The sequence below is a fragment of the Dermacentor andersoni genome, chromosome 8 (assembly GCF_023375885.2).
Source record: "Dermacentor andersoni chromosome 8, qqDerAnde1_hic_scaffold, whole genome shotgun sequence".
Taxonomy (NCBI): domain Eukaryota; kingdom Metazoa; phylum Arthropoda; class Arachnida; order Ixodida; family Ixodidae; genus Dermacentor; species Dermacentor andersoni.
Window position 1 is genome coordinate 48,964,972 of NC_092821.1, and position 22,070 is coordinate 48,987,041.

At 45.7% G+C, this 22,070-nt stretch overlaps 1 protein-coding gene across 3 annotated transcripts in view; it reads right to left on the bottom strand.

Moving 5' to 3' along the window:
* LOC126526380 (uncharacterized) overlaps nt 1-22,070 on the bottom strand; it is a 136,013-nt gene that overhangs the window by 108,544 nt on the left and 5,399 nt on the right. For 2 of the 3 annotated variants that reach the window (XM_050174104.3, XM_050174295.3), the window contains exons 2-8: nt 21,607-21,972; nt 19,562-19,737; nt 11,402-11,496; nt 10,404-10,570; nt 7,067-7,167; nt 5,568-5,663; nt 2,651-2,757 (exon numbers count right to left, since the gene is read on the bottom strand). In XM_050174104.3, the coding sequence (XP_050030061.1) occupies nt 2,651-2,757; nt 5,568-5,663; nt 7,067-7,167; nt 10,404-10,570; nt 11,402-11,496; nt 19,562-19,737; nt 21,607-21,972 (1,108 nt within the window). The remainder of the gene's footprint in view (nt 1-2,650; nt 2,758-5,567; nt 5,664-7,066; nt 7,168-10,403; nt 10,571-11,401; nt 11,497-19,561; nt 19,738-21,606; nt 21,973-22,070) is intronic. The other variant, XM_072289652.1, reaches the window with a different exon arrangement.

The window sequence follows — 22,070 nt, forward strand, 5'->3', positions numbered from 1 at the left end:
GTTCGACAGCTGCAGGCCCTCGACGTGGTGCGCCGAGCAATTGTCCAGCAGTAGGCAAACTTGACGGCCTTGCCGCTTGACGTCCTGGTTAAATTCCTTTAACCACTCAGAAAATATTGGCCGAGTCATCCACGCTTTGGAATTCGCCACATACTTCACGGGCATACACTTCGTTCCCTTAAAACACCTGGGACGGGCACTTTTGCCGACAACTAGCGGGACTCGCTTGTCTGTGCCGTCGAGGTTGGCACACAGCAGAATCGTTATGCGGAGCTTGCTCTGCTTTCCACCGCGGCAGTCATCGCCTTTTAACGCTAGCGTGCGGCCCGGAAGCATTTGATAAAATAGAGCTGTCTCGTCGGCATTGTAGACATCAGCCGCCTCGAAGCGACTCAGAATTCCAGGCAGCTTGTCAGCCACCCACGAAGCAGCAGCATCGCTGTCTGCGGAGGCAGATTCGCCGCTGATTACTCTTCCGACGACACCGTGCCGGCTCTTAAATCCCTGCAGCCACCCGTTGCTTGCCTTGAAATCGTCATGACCCAAGATACACGCAAAATCCTTTGCCTTCTGTTGCAAGATCGCGCCACTTATGGGTACATTTCTGGCTCGCGTGTCCAAAAACCACATGAACACTGCCTTGTCCACATCAGTGTATGTGGACAGCTTCAGTCTTTTTTTCTTCGAGCTTGTCCCCGACTCCACTGCGTTTCTGATGCTGTGTTCCGCACTCAAAATCGTTGATAGTGTGCTCGCTGGAATGCTGAAACGGGTGGCAACGTCCTTCTTCTTCTCGCCCGCGGAGACTGCATTTAAAATTGCGAGTTTGTCTTCAAAAGACAGAACTTTTCGTTTTCTGGCAGTAGAACTCATCACGACCAACCGACGACGCAGTTAGAAGCGGAGACGCACGACTACACGCCGACAGGCAGGCCTAGCACCTCCAAAACAAGTCGGACAAACCAGTACCAGAGCACAGTTGACACACGCACACGTGCAGAACGCAGGACAACACTCAAGATGGCGAATGCAACGCATCCATAGAGAAAGAAAAAAAAGTGACGGATATCGTTCGTCATCGTCCCTCCCCCTCTCCCTTCCGGCGCCTTGGCAATGAAAGAACCGGCTATCAGCGTTGCTTTTCAAGTGAATTCTTACACATAAGTGTGTCTAAGCCGTTGAAACAAATGAAAATCACAAAATAAGAATGCTTGTCCTCAAATCCATACGAAACAAAATAATTCTGCAAGAGAAATCAGCTGCCGATACCAATGCCACCTGGTGCCACGCTAGACAAGCAAAGCCTGAAAAGACTGCTACGTTAGGCACGGAGCGGCGCTAGTTGCCACCATCATCATCATCATCGCTAACTTTGCTCGGTCGCGGCAATCCCTGGCGTTCGCGTAGCTGCTGGCTCCTTACAGCATTAATATTCAATAATCTAGAGCATTTCTTCGGCCGAATTTTCCTTAAAAGTGCTAAAAGTAATGACTGATCAGCTTTGGGAGTTCGTTACATCAAGGCTAACCGCCGCAACGCGTTCGTTACATCAAGGTCGAAAATACATGGGCTTCAATGGGGGCAGCGCTGGGGAATTCAAAAACTTCGTTAAATCCAGGAATTCGTTACATATAGGTTCGTTACATCCAGGTTTAACTGTATGATCACTTCAGGGAACAGAGCACTAACGTGCACAAATCAAAAGGTGTTATTTTTTTTTTGCTACTCACTGCAGCATGATCGGATATCAGCCAGTTTCAAAAAGCTCACGTAATAGGAAAAAATGAAAGAATCGGAGAGGTAACCGAGGCTGAAATGACCGACAAGCTGGGCACACAATGCATGAGCTCCCCGTACAACAGGTTATCTGGAAAAGAACTTGTGTAGGAGGCACAAGAGTCCATTTGCAAGCTTATTGGAGGCATTATGCTTCTGCTTCTTTCGAATAGATCTGATCGAGACTTTTTTTTTTCAATGATATTATTGTATGCACTTATGACAATTATTCCATCTAACGAAGGCATTTTCAAGTTGGATGTGACTACGTTCTAATGAGGAACGGGGCAATGAGAAAGTATTCTGAAAACCATGACATCAAGCTGACATACTGGTGTCGGGGTACTGATATCAAGCACAAAAAACAAAGTTGGCCTTCATTTTCTCTTCTAGTAGTCGCACTGCTAGTGAGATATTATTGAAAACCTAATTTTTAAAGAGCACTTCATCACTCTAAACTAACTTGGTATTTTTCTTTAGTGTGCCTCTAACGTCAATAGGAAAACACAGGGAATGCGGTAGATGGAAATTCAAGACGATGAGCAAAACGAGAACAAGGTGAAAGCAGGAGCCAACGTTTCGACAAGTCCTTGAAGACAAGTCCACTTGTTGAAACGTTGGCTCCTGCTTTCACCTTGTTCTCGTTTTGCTCATCGTCTCTAACGTCAATAGCCACACAATAACCCACCCACTGTCATTGCAGTCAATGCCCTTATGTGCATATGCAGAAGAGGGCTTTTATTTGCATTGCTCAGAGAAATCAACCTTTTCTACATCGCTTGATCATCCCCCTGATGATGTAGGCTTGCAAGGCGACTAAATGGGAGGAGAGAAAGTGTGCGAAGTGGTGGCGTTGAAGTGCGTCCCCACTCACATGGTCTTGGCCCGCTGCCAGGAGTCGCCCCAGACGTAGACACCATGCCTGCGCACCAGCACCGCACAGGTGTCTGGGTACTGCTCCATGGCCACCCGCATGCTTGCCTGCAAAGCACCACAGCAGCACTGTTTGCATTTGCAAGGGACATGTGCAGATCTAGGCTTGGGTGAATATGTATTTCGTTATTTTCAAACAGTCGACCATACATTGCCTTATTGGGTATTCACTCTAGATCTAATTATTAAAATTTGAGATCAAGTACTGTACAAACAACAGCTTCAGCCTTGGTGAGCAAGTCAACATTGCGTCAACGCAACTCGCATCCAAGACAAACCAAAGACAAATTCATTTACAGCCACCAACTGATTGTTCGGACTCAAACATCCCTGGGACACTGCCATCTTCTCTACTGAACCAATCTAGACTGAAGTTTCGGATGCTGCACAATGTTGCTGGTTTTGGGGGCATCGTTTGCCTACACTATTTTGAAAAATGGCCCCATTCAAGCTGTCCTCCATATTCTCTTGTTGTCAAGTTGGCTTTTCGGTTTTCGAAAATCCCCACATGCTGTATGGCTGCTGTGAATGGACCTGCATAAAGTCGTCACCAAACTGCAAGCTGTAACTTCTACTGAACAGTCGCCGACACTCGGAAAAGTGGTGAAGACTACCCGTAACAGCCACGGCAGGGTTATAAAGAAAACACACTGCTCACCTGCATGGCGACGCTCGGAAACAGTCACAAGAAGTTCACTGCTTACCAGTGATCTCGCCTGAGATCATGAATGAGTGGTAACCTCGGGCGAGGTCACCAATGTCTAGTCCACGCAGTATGCGCATGGGCTAGACTGACGGCCGCAAGTGTGCCGTACTGGTCTGGAGGCAACCAGCCTGTTAGCTTACTGGCGGGAATGGGTTAAGCTCGCGGACAGGCAGTAAGTGCCAAACTAAATTTGCACAACACAGCCTAAACTGCCGGTGCCACGCAGTAAAGGTCGCATGGGACGTCTGCTTTTTACCTAACTGCGTCGATGCAAGACACGCATTGGAAAAACGTGGCAGCGAAAGGCGTGGCATCGTGCGCTGTCTTCCCCCAGATTTAGTGCTGGAGGTCCCATAATCATGACCTCCTTATCATCGAATAACTACGGTACAAGCTTCACTAGTTTTTAGGCACAACTTAAAAGTGGACTTCGAGTTTGAAACAAATAGTGTTTTGGGACGAATATATTCGAATTGAATATAGAAATTCTGTTGAAAAAAAAAAAAAAGAAGAAGACTGTGTGGCGCACTTTCAAGATGTCTCATAGAAACATACGACTCGGCACCCGGGTCTCGGCATGTCAGAGGGAGCTCTTCCTGTCTTTTATGGAGGAGCACCCAACTCTTGTGACACCATCGTAGCCAATGGGGCAGACTTTAATCAAAGCTGACAAGGGCACGCTGTGTAATGAGTGGGAACTTCTTGTAGCAAAAAACCTCAGTGCGCACAACACCTTCCATTATGGCAAAATTCCACTGGCTCACTGGCACTTGGTGATAGGCTCAAGTTCGCTGTACAACCAACACACTGCTTGTTTCGAGAAACGAAAGCAATGCCCGAATTTACTTTCCATCATCTCTTCAAATTCGTTTTGCACCTCCGCCCGCTCTGCTTCCTCCACAAGCAACGCCAACACAACAACCGCAGCTTAAATTGCAAGTGCCATTTGCTTGAATTTGACTTTTGATTGGATCCGAACATGCCATTCCACAGACGGAGCCACCATTTGAATCCAATCCAATCCACCAGACGTGCAATGCAAAGCCGGTCTCGTAACAAGTGCATGACCACTCCAACTTCACACTTCTCGTCGCGTTCTGCTTTTAGCAGACAACGCACTCAGTTGCAAGATTGGCAGGAGCGTGTCATCATTTTTACATCACCAAAAACGTGGCTGCGCCCCGCGGCCGATGACACTGGCATGGCCAAGGCCAATAGCGTGCTCTGATAACCGAACGACCGCGCCGAACAATGATCTCCGATCGCGCCCCAGGAGCCCCGTTACAGTGCCCCTTTCCGCTCTTAGTATGCTTCACTGCACGGCTGATAAGCTTCACCGCATAAAACAATTTAATTGAAGCAAAGCTGAACATAGGGAACAAATCACCACACTCCCGAAGCCAAATATATATATATATTTTTTTCGAAGTGAATGTCAAATAGCACATCTGAAAATACTACTTGGAAATTCAAATATTCGCATGGCAAAACTAGTTCTGATTTCGAGACTGAAAGGGTGACATGGCTGATGACCATGCCAGTGAGGTATCAAAACCAAAATATTGCTATTCCCGCTCAACTTTGTAAGCAAATTAGCACCTAGCTGGTTGTGGAGGCAGTGTCCAAATTATCAAATGGCACACTGCAAAGTGTCCCTAACTTCGGTCGTGATTATATATACTGAGTCTACAAGGCAAGTGCTGGTCCTGAGAACCTGTCTGAATAATGGAGCATGTCTGAATTATCAGCACCAGAATTAATAGTAGGCCACTGCACTTCTACTATAATCTATGCATTCTCTACAAATTCTTTTTTTCCTTCAAATAGTGTCAGAACGTCAACCCTCTTGTGGCAGCTATATGCAGAACGAACTCACCGCAAGAAAACTCTTGGGCAAAAATTGTAGGTAGGCTTGGTGTACAGTCCATATTGGTATTGGTTGATGGTTATGACTAGGTCTACTCAAGCTAATAAAGGAAGATCCCTTTCATCAAGCACTCGCGTAAAAGTGAGGCAGTGGCTCTCGCAGGCAGTTCCACATTAGCAATCAGATCAATGGCTGTGGCATTCATGGTTGAAGATACACCCAACCCTTCGGCTGGCAATGAGCTGGCAAACTACCATAGGCAATGGTTGATTCAGAAGTGCCCACCTTGAGGTCCCGCTCAAAAGGTGTGTTCTCGATGATGGGAACCACCAGTTCTTCATCGTAGCGGTAGCTGATGCCAGACTGACCCTTCTTGATGCCCTGCAGTGAAGACATGCACAGACAACGAGCTGGCAGGGAGAACATAACAGTATGCACAACATCCTACACTATTGGATAAAAAAGAATAAAAAGACAATAAAACAAACTTGCGAAGTCACAGAAATGAAAACGGGCATATGGGCAATAAAATAAAGCAAATTACAGCCGAAGCTCATTGGTACAATTTTCATGGGAACCGGAAAATAACATGTATCATCCAAAAATCATATTATCCAAAGCAAGCTCCAGATACATGAAAATTGGCATACCTGGTGACAAGCTCAACAGCAAAGGTTCATGAGGCGTCGAGTGAAACTGCTACACGCAAACTGTTGTGCGGAACAGTATCAGTTGACGCCATATCAATCTCAGCAAATGCCTTTTATTCAGCGACATTACATAGCTGGTCAGTTTACGCTGAAGTTACTTCTTTTGAATGTCCGTGAAAAAGTTCCTCTGGAAGTTAAAAAAGAAGCCACCATTTCCTCACTCAATTGAGCAGCAGCGCACCACTAGTTGGTGTGGTTGCACTGGCGCAGCAGCATTTCGCCGCGGGCGCACCACGTGCGTTTTTTCTCTAGCGTGGCTGGGGCTTAACACGTTCGCGAGTCATTGGTATGTTATTTAAGCAAGTACACTGGAATATAAAGTTTTAATTTTTAGAAATTCAAGTAAAAGCCCCCTTCTGCAGTCATATTATAAAATTTATGGTGAAAACGCAATGGCAATAACCGTATGAAAATGCACTGCTCCTATGAGACGGTGGCCGGGGAAAAAAAAAAAAAAAGCCTATTATCCAAAAGAATGTATATGTACGCAGAATCCTATCGACAAGATTCCTCTGTACAAAGGACTAAAAGTAAGAAATTGGCATAAAAATGGAGGTGTACAAAAAAGAACTCCTGATAGAAATGCAAGTTAGCTACAGTGCACCTAGAAAATAGCTCTTATGGCGGCGCCAGATAGACCGCACAATTGCTCCAAGTCAGAGGAAAGAATCATGGCACGACGGTTGCGACATGGTTCATCATGTACTCAGGGCTTTTCTCTCCCTCTATTACACCCACACACACACTGAAGCACCACGATGCAATGAAAGCTCACAAAAGTGTGAAAAAGTCTATCACCCGAGAAGACCTAAGATGCCGGCTGCAGTACGTTCCAATCATAACATTTTCAATGAACGCTCCCACAATCAAATAAACCGGGAGATGTATGACGCAGGAATGCAATAACAAAATTCAATGTGGCAAGAAATATTATCTGATAACTACAATTTCGAAAAATATAGCATTTTCAACATTATTCTTCTGTGAGTGCATAGATTAAGAGACTGTGAGCCAGCGATGAAACAGTGACGTTCTACTGCAACAGAAGGCACTGTCGGCTATTGGTATGCAGACCTTGATCATTTCCTGGTGGGTGATCCGGAACTCGGGGCCTGGGTACAGCAGGGTAGCCAGCACAGCCGCCTTGGAGTGAGTGTGAATCACTGCCCCTGCACCTGTAAAACGAACATCATAATCATCTTGACAACCATCATAATTATTGTCAGCCGATTTTTAAGTTTACGGCAGGATGAAGACCTGCCACCTATGGTTGGCTTCAGAGCAGAAGCAGAGTGACAAGGACAAGAAGAAAAAAAGAAAACAAGAAAACAACACTCCCAACAACTTTGAGTTTGTCAGGAGCAAGCTGTCATGGCCAAATGAAAATCAACAGACCAGGCCTGTGTTTATGATGTGATGGAACATCATGCTGAACTGGTCTTGTCCAGTTGGGCGGTTGCCTGAAGTTCGACAACTCGGGAATGAGTGAAGTGAAAGGAGCATCCGCAACTGTCAAGGTTGGGGCGACTCTACGAGAGTCACAGGAAACGACGCTGTGAACAGAAAGAAAAGTTGAGGCACCTAGCAGGCGCCTGTGTTTCATGACGACCGGCAGGCCATGGTGATTCTGGAAGTCGGCACCAATGAGAGGACAGCAGACGTTGGCGGCGAGGTAAACTTAACGAAACAAATAGGGCAGGCAGAAGGTCAGCATGAGCGACTGCAACTGGTACACAGGGATCCTGCTACGATTGATAGCTTGAAGGCAGGAGGTTGGCAGGGTCATTTGGTCACAACATTGAGCCAGAATGGTGCCGACTTCTGCATCAGTTCATTGGCAGCAGTGCTGGAAGGACTGAAGAAAGAAGAAACAGGACATGTTCAGTGCATGTCCCATTCCTCCTTTCTGCAGTCCTTGTCCCAGCAATGCTGCCAGCACGTAATGAACGTTTATAAACTTGCCCAGTTTTGTATTCTTCTGCACCAGTGTCCTATGGTGCACTGCTGGTTTGATGCGCTGTCCGTAACATGAAAGAGGAGACTAATTTTGGCCCTGACTGGTCGTTGTCGTTAAAGGATGACAAGATGGCTCCCTACTATGTGCAAAGATGTAGGTAGCAGCATGCGTCTCGTCCAAAGCGGCAGTGATTGATGCGGTATCTTAGGTTGGGAGCATTGTTCTCATGCATGCCGGAGACTGCTGCAGTTGCAGTGTCTGTGGCAACTTGGTAGGATGCGATGACACTCTGCAGCACAAACTAGTTGTTCGAGGCGATTGTAAAGCATGTCGATAAGAGGAGAGGCTGCAGGTGAAGTTTGCTGAACAGTAGTCGCAGAATTGTTTGGCAATTGCCCGTGTAAACAAAGAACTAACGTGTACCCAGTTTCCAACTCGGTTAAAACCCACAATTTCTAACCCGTCACTTTGTCACCTTGTCATGAATATATTGCCCGATTCCTGAGCGTGCCTTAGATTTCCCCACCTTTTCATCCACTGCAACAGCTTCTCATGGCTGAAAAAAATTGTGCCGACGCCTCATTGATCTGTTGAGGTAAAACCCACACCTTCCACAGTTTCTCAGCTGAAGCAGTACTTTCATCCTCGGGGTCTGAGACATGCAAGAAAGCAAGTAGAGAGAAGAAACGCTTTGTGCTCATGATTTTCGCTGGGAATAGACCACCTTAGATTGATCCGGTATTCCACTACAAATGGAGCCAAAGTACTTGCACAATGCTCCTGTAAATCAGCAGTGCAATAAAACGCAACATCTCTGGAGGCGCGACTTCCAGCCATGAGCCATCTGGCTGAGCATAGTTTGGTTGCTCAAAAACCTTCATCTATGCGTAGTTGTTGGTGTGCGCACAGAAAGTGGCAATCATGTCAGCCGTGAAAAACATGGACATGTCCAGTGCACAGATAAACCTCTGCGTGTCCTTGCCGTACGTCATGTCTAGGTGTTTGTCAGGTGCACGTTTCAGTGAAAAGTTCACTCAGCATGGTTTGTTTGGTAAAATATCTCCTTGATAAGTAGTTGACACTCTAAAAGAAAAATGTAAACAGGTGCCGTCACTTACAAAACATGCACACCACACAACACAACAACATCGACTTCTGAAACTATGTTTACAATGCCATACTAGTTGATCCAGAATGCATAGACGAATCATCACTTTTGGAGTCAAAATCAGATGATCCAATGTCATCTACAGACTCCTCACTACTGCTCACATCAAGAATATCAGCATCAGAAGCAGTGGGATTGCTTTGAGAAGACTTCTTCAGCAATGTGCGACACTTTTTCGACACCATGTTGCGAAAACCCGATGCTATTTCCTCCGCTGCTCTTTTTTTTTTCACTAGGACCTTCATGCCAGAAAAAAAAAAAAAAAAAATGTGCAGTAGTTCTTTTATTACTGGCAAGATGGCATTAGGTGTCCATAAGCACGGAGCTTTATTTTTGATGGAGCTTTCAAAACCATCGATCCATAGTGATCGATGCTCTATGGCGTGGTAAGGAAACAGTTAAAGCTTTTACAACGCTTAGGGAGTCTGTAAATAGTTAAACCTTTATATGAAGAAGTCGATCAAACCATTGACTTGCTTCGTAATATCAAAATTTTTGTCTATTGAAATTTCACCTTTTATGCAAATAAGTAAAGTCACCTATGAATTTTTCTTCCATGGAAGGGGCCGCAAATTTTCCAAATTATTGCTTGATCGAAAAAAAAAACGAACCTGAATGAGAAAGGGAAAAAAATCATTTTGTTAAATCTGAGAGCCGGTGATGAAAGACAGGGTTTCATGCCGTGTCAACGATGTCTTCACATCGGCGAGACGACGCAAAGCCAGCTGAGCCACGCTTTTGTATCCACTCCATCCCCACAGCTCATAGTGTTGCCAACAGTTAGGACGATGCTATCATGAAAAGCACTAGGAGCTGGGAGCGAATGCTTCTTCTGCCTCTTGCTTCAACGCATCTCCGAAACTCAAGATTACGCAACCTCCAGTTTTATATGCGCGGGAAGACAGTGCACAGGATGTCACGCCATTTTGACACGCCTAATCTTTGCACACGTGGCAGATTATCTGTAGAACAGGTGCGCAAGGCTGCGTATGCGCTTGGCCATGCGCAAGCACGGCCGTACTAGAGAAGGGGATGCCCAGCAACCTGCCTTCCACTCCTTCACCCCCACCCTTTCCCCTTGTTCGAGCGGGAAGGCAGCACTCATCAAACCCTCACTGTTATCAGCTCAACCTCGCAAGCAGGCATGCGACTTCAAAGCGTCTGTGTAAAACTATGGGCATGAGTACTTCGACACAAGTTCTAGGAAATGCACTTGAATATGCACCTCTGGAACGTGCTTTGTCACCTCTGCAAACAATGCATCGTTGCACATACACCATCCTCACCGCGCAGTGTGTAGGCATTCATGAAGAGGGGTGTGCACTCGCTCTTGCGCAGCTTCTTGTGCGGCGGAGGGCCCGACAGGAACCGCTCCTCCATGTCCTGCACAAAGAGGTCCTCCGCCGCTATGCGCTCCTTCTGCACCCCGGACGGCGCTATGTAGATCTCGTGCCTGCATTGCAGGGAGGAAGGACAAGGCCCGCATGTGTGACTTGGCGTTCTTTTTCTCGGACAGACAACCACACAAAGCCAACAGGCAATGAAGCCAAGAAAGGCAGAGGGTAAATTAATCGTTTGCAATCGAAGCGTAGAAATAATAAGGAAAAAGGGACAATGAAAGTGGAAGAAAAGGACATTCGGCCACAGGCAGGAGCCGAAACCACATTATGCGTGCGCAACCACGGAGGCTATCCTCCTATCCACGTTCGCTGGTATTTCGTATGTGCACAAGATTAGCCCCGGCTGTGTCAGCAAGCACACCCTCATGGCCATCGTGGCACAGAAGCAGCATCCTCTTAACTGCATGCGCGACATTACCGCGTTGATAAGCATCACTATTAGGACCAAAAGAAAAAGAGAAACAAAAATGCACGTATGCAACCACATTCAAGCCACAGAAGACCTAAACTACATGAAGACCCTTCAGCAGTTCACCTGACGGCAAGCGAATCGAAAAGCTATGTGACAACTGGCTTTCGCCAACTATGTAATGCTACCGTACTGTGCGGTACCCCATAGGCATCGAGAATGTGGACACACGCTTGCACCTAGAAGCACACAGATCAATACACTAAATGAGGGCACAGCTAGCCTCACTCTTGCCTTTCTCCGTCTGTCAGGGTACCGGCACATAGCCTTCACTTATTTTGCAAGTGCCACCCACTGGAATTCACGTTGAGCTTCATGCTGCTCGAACTGCCACAATTTCTTGCGAGACGCACATACAAATACTCAATGCAACTACTGTCACTTATAATAAATTGTGCACAGTGGAACCACTGACCCATGCCGTATGCTGATGCCACCACCTGTACCGGTGACCCATCCTAGATCGTAGAACTGGCGGCACAGCTCAGGGATCAAGTTTCGGGGATGTTCCTAGGTGAAAGCAAAGTCAAGAGGTCAAAGGTTAAAAGAACCACACACAATTCATTCGTGCCGAGATAGATCACCAATACAGTTTCTAGAATCACGTCCGAGTAGGCCACTGATTGAAAATGAAGTTCCTGCTTATTACGATGACCAATTGTGTCTTGCTGCCAGGAATGTGTCAGGAGTGAATTTATCATTCAGAGTATTTTTGTATGTTTTATTTGTTTAAGTGAAAAGCCATGGAATACACAAACATTTCTAGCGTGTTATCGTCGGCCAGAAGCATTGCAAGATTCCACACATAGCTACTTATTGGACTTCTCTTACGGTATCCATGTAGCCTATGTTACAAATCTCAAGGAATATTTTAATATTGCGCCTTGAAGAACAGTTGCATTTGCAGTAGCTGCTACATAAATACGGCTAAAATTGCAGTCTGTGCAATGAGCTAAATGTGAGGTTAAAGGGGCCTGTGCATGCACCCAACATTGATCACAGTGCATGCTTTAAAGCTTGCAGACCGGCTGCTACAAGAACTATGTAAGAGCTACATTCACTTGCGTTTTGTTTTTATCATTATTAAGTTTATTATCATTAAAACAAGTAGAAACATTACTGAGTAGATGAAATTTCTAAATTACCTCTCCCAGTACAAATGGCTTACAGTACAACCTGTCTCCTTGGCCCGCAGCAACTACACAAATTGACATGTTCAACAAACTCTTGTGCTAACATTTCTTCCATGCACTAGCTACAACAAGATCAGCAAATAGGTAGCGATACAACTGAAATATGGAACCTTGGAAGTATGCACTTTTGCTACACTGCCTTCTTTATATTACAATTACTGTTGCACTCATGTGCACATAATAGGGACAGTCAATACTAATTCTGTCTGCATTTCCAAACTGGAAACTCAAAAGTTTAACTTCCCAGGGAACAAAATTCTGCATCCATGTCACAAAGTGAAAAGCGCAGTTTAATGAACTATGGGAGAATAAGGAATGTCACTGAAACCAACGTTTCAAAGCAGTTGCTGCCCTGATGAAGAAAAGCTGCTTGTCAAAACATTGGCTGCACCGACATTCCTTGTTCTACAACTGTTACGCACTTCAAGCCTCCACCTTTCTGTGAACCTCTCTCTTGGTTTTCAAGCACAGCTTGGGTTATTTAAGCGCACCCTCTTAAATGGTAGGTTATGGCTACATGCAACATGTTCGCGCCTAAGCGCTACCACAGGGAAGATAAATGAGCTCTGAAAGAGAGGGCCAATATTCCTCCTCAGAGAGGAAAGCTATATCTGAGGATCACCGCCAAGGGTTGTGGTACGCCCTTCCTGGAACCACCCACTCCTCATTACTTCAGTCACTGTTGCTTTCAAAAGTTTCCAAGCCACTACGCCGGCGCTCGGAGCTAAAAGGTTACCGACAGTTAACCGGCAGTAAAAACATTCGGAAGAACAGCAGCCTAGCCGCGAACGCAGAGCTATCGCGCGCGGTCGGACGGACTACGACGGCAGCTGGCCGATGTTAACATGACGCCACGCCAAAAAAAAAAAAAAAAAAAAAAAGATAGACAGTCGCGACGCGGCCCGTAATGCCTCAATTTCCTGCTCGATCATCTCAACCGCCGTGTACGGCACGTGATATGCCGCTTATCACTCCCACGTCCCGGGCGCGCGTACGGCACGGCCTGACCGAATCACACGTACCAGGCGAGCGTACGGAACCAGCCCATCTCCCGAGCTACCGATCGTGTTAAAGAGCAAGCTACGCACCACCATCAAAGCGCCGCTTCAACGGACCCGTCATGTGAAGGGCTCGGCGATCAAAAAACGCGCATCGCCTGCAGGCGAGACGGGGAACGATCAGACGGCCTAGTACGCTACCTCGTCAGGCACCGCGTCGGGCTTGTCGGCCGTCATGTCGGGTACTCGCCGGTGAAAGAATTAACGAATCGATGCCCCGCAGGTTGTCTTCGCGGCCGATGCGAACTGCTGCTGCACCACCGCGACAGCAAATGCGACTGTCCGAACTCGTCCGTCCGCACACTGCTGGGAGTCGACTGTTTTGGCGCGCCGGTATTATCAAGCGCCGGTAGGGACACACCGCAGTTTCGTACATAGCGCGTATACGCAAGACAAAAAAAAATGAAAGCGTAAAAAAAGACTGCCAAACAACGACGATAATCGCAATCCCAAGCTTCTGGTGCGTTAAGTTGTGTCTATAAGTTGTGTAGTGCTCCAATTATCTCGGCTACATTATAGTATCAGCTGCGCTGGCTCCAGTCAACCTTCACGACGGTAGGCGCTGAACCATTTGCTATCAAACACAACTGAACGTGCACTTGCTGCGCTGTATGTCGTCTGCTATCAGCGCGAATAGCTCCTTTATAGCGCGGGAAATTTAAACATTCGAATCGGCGCGTCCATTTTTATTCATTTCTTTATTTACAATACTGCCGCTCTCGGTTGAAAGCATAACAGGTGGGCATACTGCCGGGTACACAGTGCAATAAAAATGGATAAAAAATGCACAGTGAAATATGTGACTGCAACATACATATGCAACACACATTGGCACATATTATTTGCAACACGTCACGCAAATAACATACATAAAGGAAAATATTCAATTGAGAAGTACATATACTTAATTCGAACATAGATGAAGATAAAAAAAGTGTACAATAAAAAATAAATTAAACAAGTTCAATCACGTGATACAGAGACAAAAATAACCTTGGCAGTGAATTGCATTCAGTGAGCCAAATCCATGAATGTACAGGTTATCAATTTATAGTTAGGGCCTCTACTCTTGTACAGAACTTATATGGGTGGCAGATAGTGCACTTTTGATTGCGATCAAGCCCGACCCGGATCGAATTTCTCGGTCGCAATTGGTTTCTTTGTGCAAGCTGAGCAAGTGAGCCAATCACGGTCGAGAATTTCGATCTGGGTTGGACTTTATCGTAATTGATCGAAAGTGGTCGTGTGACACCGGTATTAGACAGAAAGTTTGTACTTATTATAGCATGATCTAACTGGTTCAATTCCCATATTGCACACAGAAAAAATGAGTGTTTAGATACATCAACCTTGTAATAGTATTCTGCCAATGAGTGCAGGTGCTTACGTTGGCTTTCCCGTCACTGTGAATGAGCAACATATTTAGATCGCTCAATTTTATAAGTATTATGAAGCATTTAGAATAGAAATATAAGGTGGGCATGTCTCTCTCTAACTTCCAATGTCTGAAAGCCAGAGGCAAACAGCAAGTTAGTGGGGGATCCGTAAGTTCATGTACAATCAAACGCCATTATAAAGAAGTGCTTGGCACCTCCAAAATTCAACGTAATACAGGTCAGTTCAATATAAAGACTGTGCATCATAGCTCTCCCACTAGAACAGTCCAAGCACATTCTACAAGAGAAACACTTTCGCTAACACGAATTGTAGTAAAATAAGCCACACATTTTTTTGTGCACACTTCATCGGACAGAATGTGCGATGGCAGCCAACCTTATTGCATCAAAGTACACGGCATGCTTCGCTGCAAAATGCAGAGGCGACTCACATTACTACAGATTGTCGAATGCCACTATCACCTTTCCTTGCAGTGAAAATTATTGGTTCATTTAACGCAAGTGCATTTGTTGACATTTGCATCCTTTCCACCGTAAGATGGCTTTGAAGATGTCGTAAGCCGTCAGTTCGTTTACATCGTAATGTTGTCACCAACTGTGCCATTTTTGTGAGCCATCATACCTGCCGCTATGTTAAAACAAGCATGGTACGAGTTAAAGAGACTCCTGGAGCATTGCAGCAGGACGGTACCACTTGCTGACATCGGCATGCTTGTCAGTTGTGTTCTAGCACTGTCATTAGTGAGGAGCAAAACCTGGTGGGTGTCTATGGAGGGCAGTGGTGGCACCAGTATGTGGTGTTCGTTGTAAAGCAGCAAATCCATCATAGGGGAAACCAACCTTCTTTCATTGTACAGGCAAATTCGTTATAGTGGTTTACATTGCGGAGACGTTCACAATACAGATGAATGATAGGAATTGAACCACGACATGATTGATCCTTCATTATGGAGGTCATTTTGTAGTAGAGGCGTTCGGCTGTATTTGTTGCAATTGAACACACCAGTATTGCGTTGGACGGTTTCTAGTTTTTCAATTTTCGAGTGTGCAGCAAAATGATGAAGCTGTATTAGCGAGTTCTCACAACTTTCGTCGAAATTACTAAGGGTCTGTTTGCTCACTGATAAACGCAACTTAAGAAAGAAAGCAGAGATGGTGCCAAAATAACCATGCGAATAAGTTGTTGCCTATTCGAACTTGTATTTTATAACCACTGATAATTAGTACATATCAAATGAAAGCTGTAGGACTCTCACTGCTCTTTGATTGACATTTCATATTAAACACGCCGCTGCCCGAAACGGCTGTAGGACTACCCTTTACAGCTTGGCTGTACTGTTATTTAGCTGCACGCAGCAGGAAGTCTACAATCACACTCTTCAGATTCCTTGTTCCTTCTTGTGGCTTTCAGGGCCCCTGTCTACCCAAGAGTACTAAGTCAGCAATGATGATACAGCCAGTGCAATGGCCCATAGATGCCAGCGACCGTTTATGACCCTGAATTACAGTAGACTTACGTTATTTTGACTCAAGTAAATTGATTTTTTTTTTCTTTGATCCCAACTGAAGGTCCTGGCCAGTGCCCACTCACTTCTATGGGCCCAAACTTTCGTTATTTCGATCCTGAACTTTGCCTCTGTCGGACAATCGAACTTGGCTGATCAGCATGCAACACATTCTATCTTAGAAAATGCCTATTTCGGAGTTTCGGTGTAAAGTGAAAGCAGTAGCTTAGAATGAATAACTACAACACTTACCCAATTCAAACATGCATTCTTTTTCTAAAACGATTTGTGTCTGGGAATAGCTTGCGTGGTGCAAATCTGATATGAAACTAAAACCACAATCAACAGCCTGCCGTTAGAGCCAGCCTAGTCAGCATCATCACCATTGTTGCTTTCAGTCTCAATATGAACGCACACTGAAATGATACGTCAGTTCACATGTTAAGCTAGCGGCAACAAATCTTTTCAAGTGTTTTTGGCATTCCAGAGAACTGCATGCATCAGAGGATGAACTAGCAAAGTGGCTAGTCTAGGCATAGGCCACCATACTGTTTAGGATTGTTAGATAGTCATTTGATAAAGTTAGAATAGCAAATGCACTATGGACCGCACAGAAGATGACATGTTCTGGTTCTTCATGAACAGCGATAAATTGATGCCAGAGAGTGATAACAACGGACATTAAATAAATAAATTTCCATTCTGTGAAGGTAATGCTCCCTGGTTTAGTCATTTCAACCCACTGGATAATTCGACCGATTGCAGCGGCCCCGTCAAGGCAGTAATAATGGAAATTGACTCTACTAGTAAGCAAAATGTTGCACTCACATGGGCACTTAATCTAGACCTTCTAGGAAACGCAGAAGCAGCAGTTAACACTTGCAAGCCAACCTGCGAACTCTAAAATTAGCAAAAGCCCTGCACACACAATGCCGATACGGGATGGGGTGAGAAATGGCATGTATTCTATTAAAGCTTGCCTTGAGCACTTGCCTTTTGTGAGATACATAAGCATTTTATTAACTGTGGTATAGCTTCAGACGTAGCACACAAGCAGCAGCAAACTTGGAACGACAGAGACTGACAAAGCAACACATTCTTTTTTATATCACAGTGACTTTCAGCGACCTCAATGTAGCTGATTTTGCCTGCGCTTCAGGAACTTGTCTTTATAGACTTGCTCAAAGCAAGTACAGTAACCTCATTCATGTGATTTGGAAAAGGAGTGGATACAAAACGTACTAACCAGGACAATGTACGGTCCAATGTATCAAAAAATTTTAGCAGATTCAATTGTGGTTGGCACTCGGATAATGCGAAGCACTGCGTGAAGCGCTGCAGCACAAGATGCCGACGGCCATGGAGCATGTGGGGCCCGAGCGGCCCAAGGCGTGCATTATCATTTCCACGGCTTCCGCAAGCTTACGATTGGGTCAGTAGCTTCCTCGGGCGTGCATTTTGGTGGTACGCTTTGACGTGCCTACTCAGCGAGAATCGTGGTTCCACGATTGTAATGTGTGTGATGTTTGTTAATTTAGTCAACAAGGGAATGTTTACAAATTTACACAGCCAATAAAAGTACTATCCTTACTTCGTATAACTGTCTAATAATTTGCTACCACAATCGATGCTTCGCCTTTCGAGGCACGCTACGACTCCATGGTTGCGCGTCTGCATTTAGATAGAATCGCATTACCAATACTACTTCGGTTATGAAAGACATAATTCACCCTTACCATAACATCAATACCGATTATGTCTTAAGGATTCCCTTCCACAATAATTCTTTATCACTGCAGTTAGTGCTGTAGGCGTGTTACGAGTGTTGAAAGCGGCTGTGAAGCACCCCTCGGGTGCTTCAGGGTCAGTGCTGCCGTGACATAACATAGTCCGCAGGTAGCATACGCTGCTGTGAATATCTCAGCCAAGTTTTGCTGCCGTATGAAGTGCGTGGAGCTCGCAAGCGGACCGCGAAGTCACCTTTCTCTCAAGCGCTCTCTTTTCAACAGAAGGCCCTGTCCTCACTCTCTTCTAGATCCTTTATTTCGTCATCAGACGCTTTATTTTCTCATTCCCATAGACGGCTGCTATTGGCCAATAGCTGACATCAAGCTGCGGTCGTAGATACCGTAGATACTGCGGTGTAGATACGCAGATTCCGCGGCCACCGCAGGGTGTCGCCAAGAGTCCACTGGCTAAGTGCACTGTGGCTCACTTACTCAGGACAAAATTGTGGCATCTATGCTAACATACAAAATTAAATTTGAACTGCGCGCCACAGTGATATTTAGAAGGCGGAGCAATGTGGGCACGCCCTACTGTGCTGTTGCCTTATAGTCCAAGGCATTGGACAAGAGACGGGAGAACAGCGGAGGCAGTGGTATTTGATTGCCATTAGCTCCACTTCTGCTGAACACATTGAAGTACTTTTTGTGGCTAAGTACAGTCGACTCTCGTTACAACGCACCCAGATAATCCGACAAAAAAATGTCCGTTTTATCCGAAGTTCTTAATATCCAAGATGCCTCACTTGTGAAACTTTCGGCGTGATGTCTAACAACGTTATTGCGAAGAGTGAGTCACGAACGTCCAAAGTGAACAACAAACAAAAAAGCTGCAGTTTGGCCCGAAAGGCGAGGCATCGATTGCGATAGCAAATTAAGCAAGATAAGCGTGGCAGCAGCAGCGAGCGAATTGACCGTCGTGCTGTCTCTCACTTCAATGCAAACCAAACATTGAAAGCACAGCACATACGTAGCTACCCGCACTGGGTGCACTTTGTCCACATCACAGATCACTTTCAAGATACGGCGCCCGCACGACCGCGCCGTTAACAGTAGCCACCAAAGTAGAACCCCCTCTTTCCCTCACTTCCCCCCCCCCTTGCCTCGCATGCTATAGACAGCTTGCTTCCGCCCCGCTTTCCTCCTTCCCATGCACGCAAGATATTCAGCCGCGATCGTTGGCTGACCCTCCAAAGTCATTTGTCAACCCATGTCAACATGACAAAACTCCATTTTATACGCCCAATTTTGACAGAACTTTGCTGTAGCCGCTAGTCCATTGTAGCGCAGTCCGTTAAAAGCGAACTTCGTTGCATTAATAAAATAGGCAGACCAAACTAAGGTTGAAATATGGTCCATTATATCAAAAAGTCTGTTGTACACAAGTCCGTTGTAATGAGCGTAGACTGTATTTCTGAAATAGCCTATTTTCACTTCAACTGCCTTTCTCCATTTTGACAAAAAGTGGTTCAGGGCCCCTTTGAAAACAGGATTTAGGCTACCTCCATGCAAGTACTCAAAGGTACTTACAAAGGCGATGTGTGTGGGGGCATGGCCTACAGGCAGGTGGACATACAGGTCCGTCAAGTGCTAAAAGAAGCCACTGGAGCTATTAGTGTGCAACAAAGGCAGACTCACCTCCCAGGAAGTGATGGGGGGTGACGCCTGCGCTGTCACAATGGGACGAGCTGCTGCAACTACGTCACGCATCTTCTGCTCGTGGCTCTTGGGCTTCGCTTTGCGCTTGGGCATGGGCTTGATCAGAAGCACGGGCAGATCGGCCGGGGCTGGAGTCGTAATGGCCACACTTCCTGCTACAGACGTGGAAAAAAATGAAGTGGCTCTCAAGCCCACGCTTGCTGCATGAGCAATTCGATAACCAAACACACCATTTTACAAACTGTCGAGCCAGGCTGTGCAACACAAGAAGCTTTAGCAACGGTTATCGAGCCACCGAATGTCTTTAACAGCTTTGTTGATCGTAACAGTGACTGCAAAAGGCTGCCCATGATTAGCGAGCTAGAGAATGTGACCCTTGGTGCACTGAACTACAGTACCAAGCCGTGCTTGATGTCGTTACTACTTCAAGCAGTCCTGGTTAACAGAAAGCAAACACAACATACTTGTGTCGTGCAGTTTAGCCCTTCTTTTTCTGGGGAGATTTCTTTTTTATTTTATTTTCAGATAATTCGAAAATCCGCTTTGTGGCCTGGCGTTTTGTATTTTGTGGCCCAATGGGATCCAAATAAACAAGGTTTTACTGTACGATGCACATTTAGTGGTGCTAGATAAGACACAGAAACAACTACAAGGACATAAGAACCAGAAGAACAGTGCCCTGTCCAGCTGTTCCAAGAGGTAGGGTTGACAAATATGGATAAAGTTCCTTTAGCATTCTTCTCCATTCCATTTCCATTTCAGTCTGTTTCGATCTCCTTAATTTGGGGTGGGGGAAGTGAGAGCTCTAATGAGAGCATTTCTGTGTTTCACATGTATTTGAAGGGGGAAATCATAGTTGGCCCCAACATTAAGTTTCTTCTTAAGCCTCAGCTACTCACTGCAGATATCTGGCTTTAGCTGCAGCTACTCACTGCTGCCTGCTAACACGGTTCGAGTGTGGTAAAACTGTTCTGTGTCAGTGACGCCTCTCAAAATCACCATGTTCTCACGTACACGTTCACCCTGATGAGCTGTGCTTGATATGACAATGCTAAACCACTGTTTATATTGTGTAATCATGGCTCAGCAGAAAGACAAAACTTGCTGATAAAAAGACGTGTTGGTAATTATTAAATGAGCTTTAGAAAGGACTCATCAGCGAAACATTGTGAGACAAATAGTAGCATGCTTTACAAATCACAAAAGAAAAGACACACATATACAGAAGTGAAAGCTGACAAGTACTAAGGTATGCTAGACATTATGAATACATTCTTTTGGTGTAGGATGGACCGTCAACTTCCAATGAAATTCTTTACATCATGGAAATTTATTTTTCCTGCGTACGTGTTGTTTTTTTCTATGCACAGTTGTACATGTTGTAAGATGGTCAATGCATTCAAAGATGGAGCATGTGCCGCAAAACATTTGATTACTGCAGCTGCCACACTGACTGCTGCAGAAACCAGCACAGGTAATTTCTTGATTTTCTTTAATGGCACAAAAGACACACACAGATGAAAGAAATGAACAAACAGATACGTGCACAATTCCTTTTGTCTGTCCTGTCCTTTTCACGATTCCCAAACATGCCTCAACATCAACTCATCTGATTTTTTATCTCATTACTACACAGGTAAATAGCACCATGCATGACACACTTCACCTAAAGAATTGGTTATGGAAGCTATTTAGCTGGCCCACTGTAAAAAGTACACCTGCTCTCCCGTGTTTGGGAAGATCAACCTTCTGAGGAACGGAAACATGAAAAAGGAAAGACAATTGATGGAGGTGTTCTACATGAGAACAGCTAAGTGTGTAAGCGCACCCTCTGCCGCGCTGCCAGACAAAGAAATTGCCTTTGCATGATAACTCCTAACTTCCTCTTGTACCAGCGTATATATGCTTCTTCTGGGAAGAGTATTCTCCGAGTAAAAATGCAGTTGGCAGTAAGGGCTTGTCCTGTGGTACATGCGTTTTCATTTCAGTATACCACTGTTTCAGATTATACTGAAGATGTTCACCTGTCCCGCCAGGCACGCTTGAAGGCAAGCCGTTGCCATTGGTGTCCGATGAGGTGGTAGTGGCCGCAGTGGCTTCGGCCAGCACGTTCTGCCGCAGCTCGTTCATGCGTTCCTCGAACTTGAGGCGCATGTAGCGGCGGTCCTTGGCGAGGCGCACGTTGGCCGACCGTTGCACGTGCGCCTGGATCAGGGGCAGCGGAAGCTCGAACAGGGACTGCATGTCACGCTGCACCGTCTGGGGACCCCGCTCGGCCACGTACCGCACGACCAGCTCCTCGGCCAGCGACTCGGACAGCAGCGCCCGGCCATTCTTGAGAAGGATGCCCTTGGATGGGCGGCCCAATTGCTCCTGGAGGTCTACCAGGTCTGCGAGGTGTACAGAATGCGGCAGTGTTATGTTTGTGAATACCATTCCCGTTACATACATGCTAACTTACGGTTTTTAATATTTATAAAAATCTCGC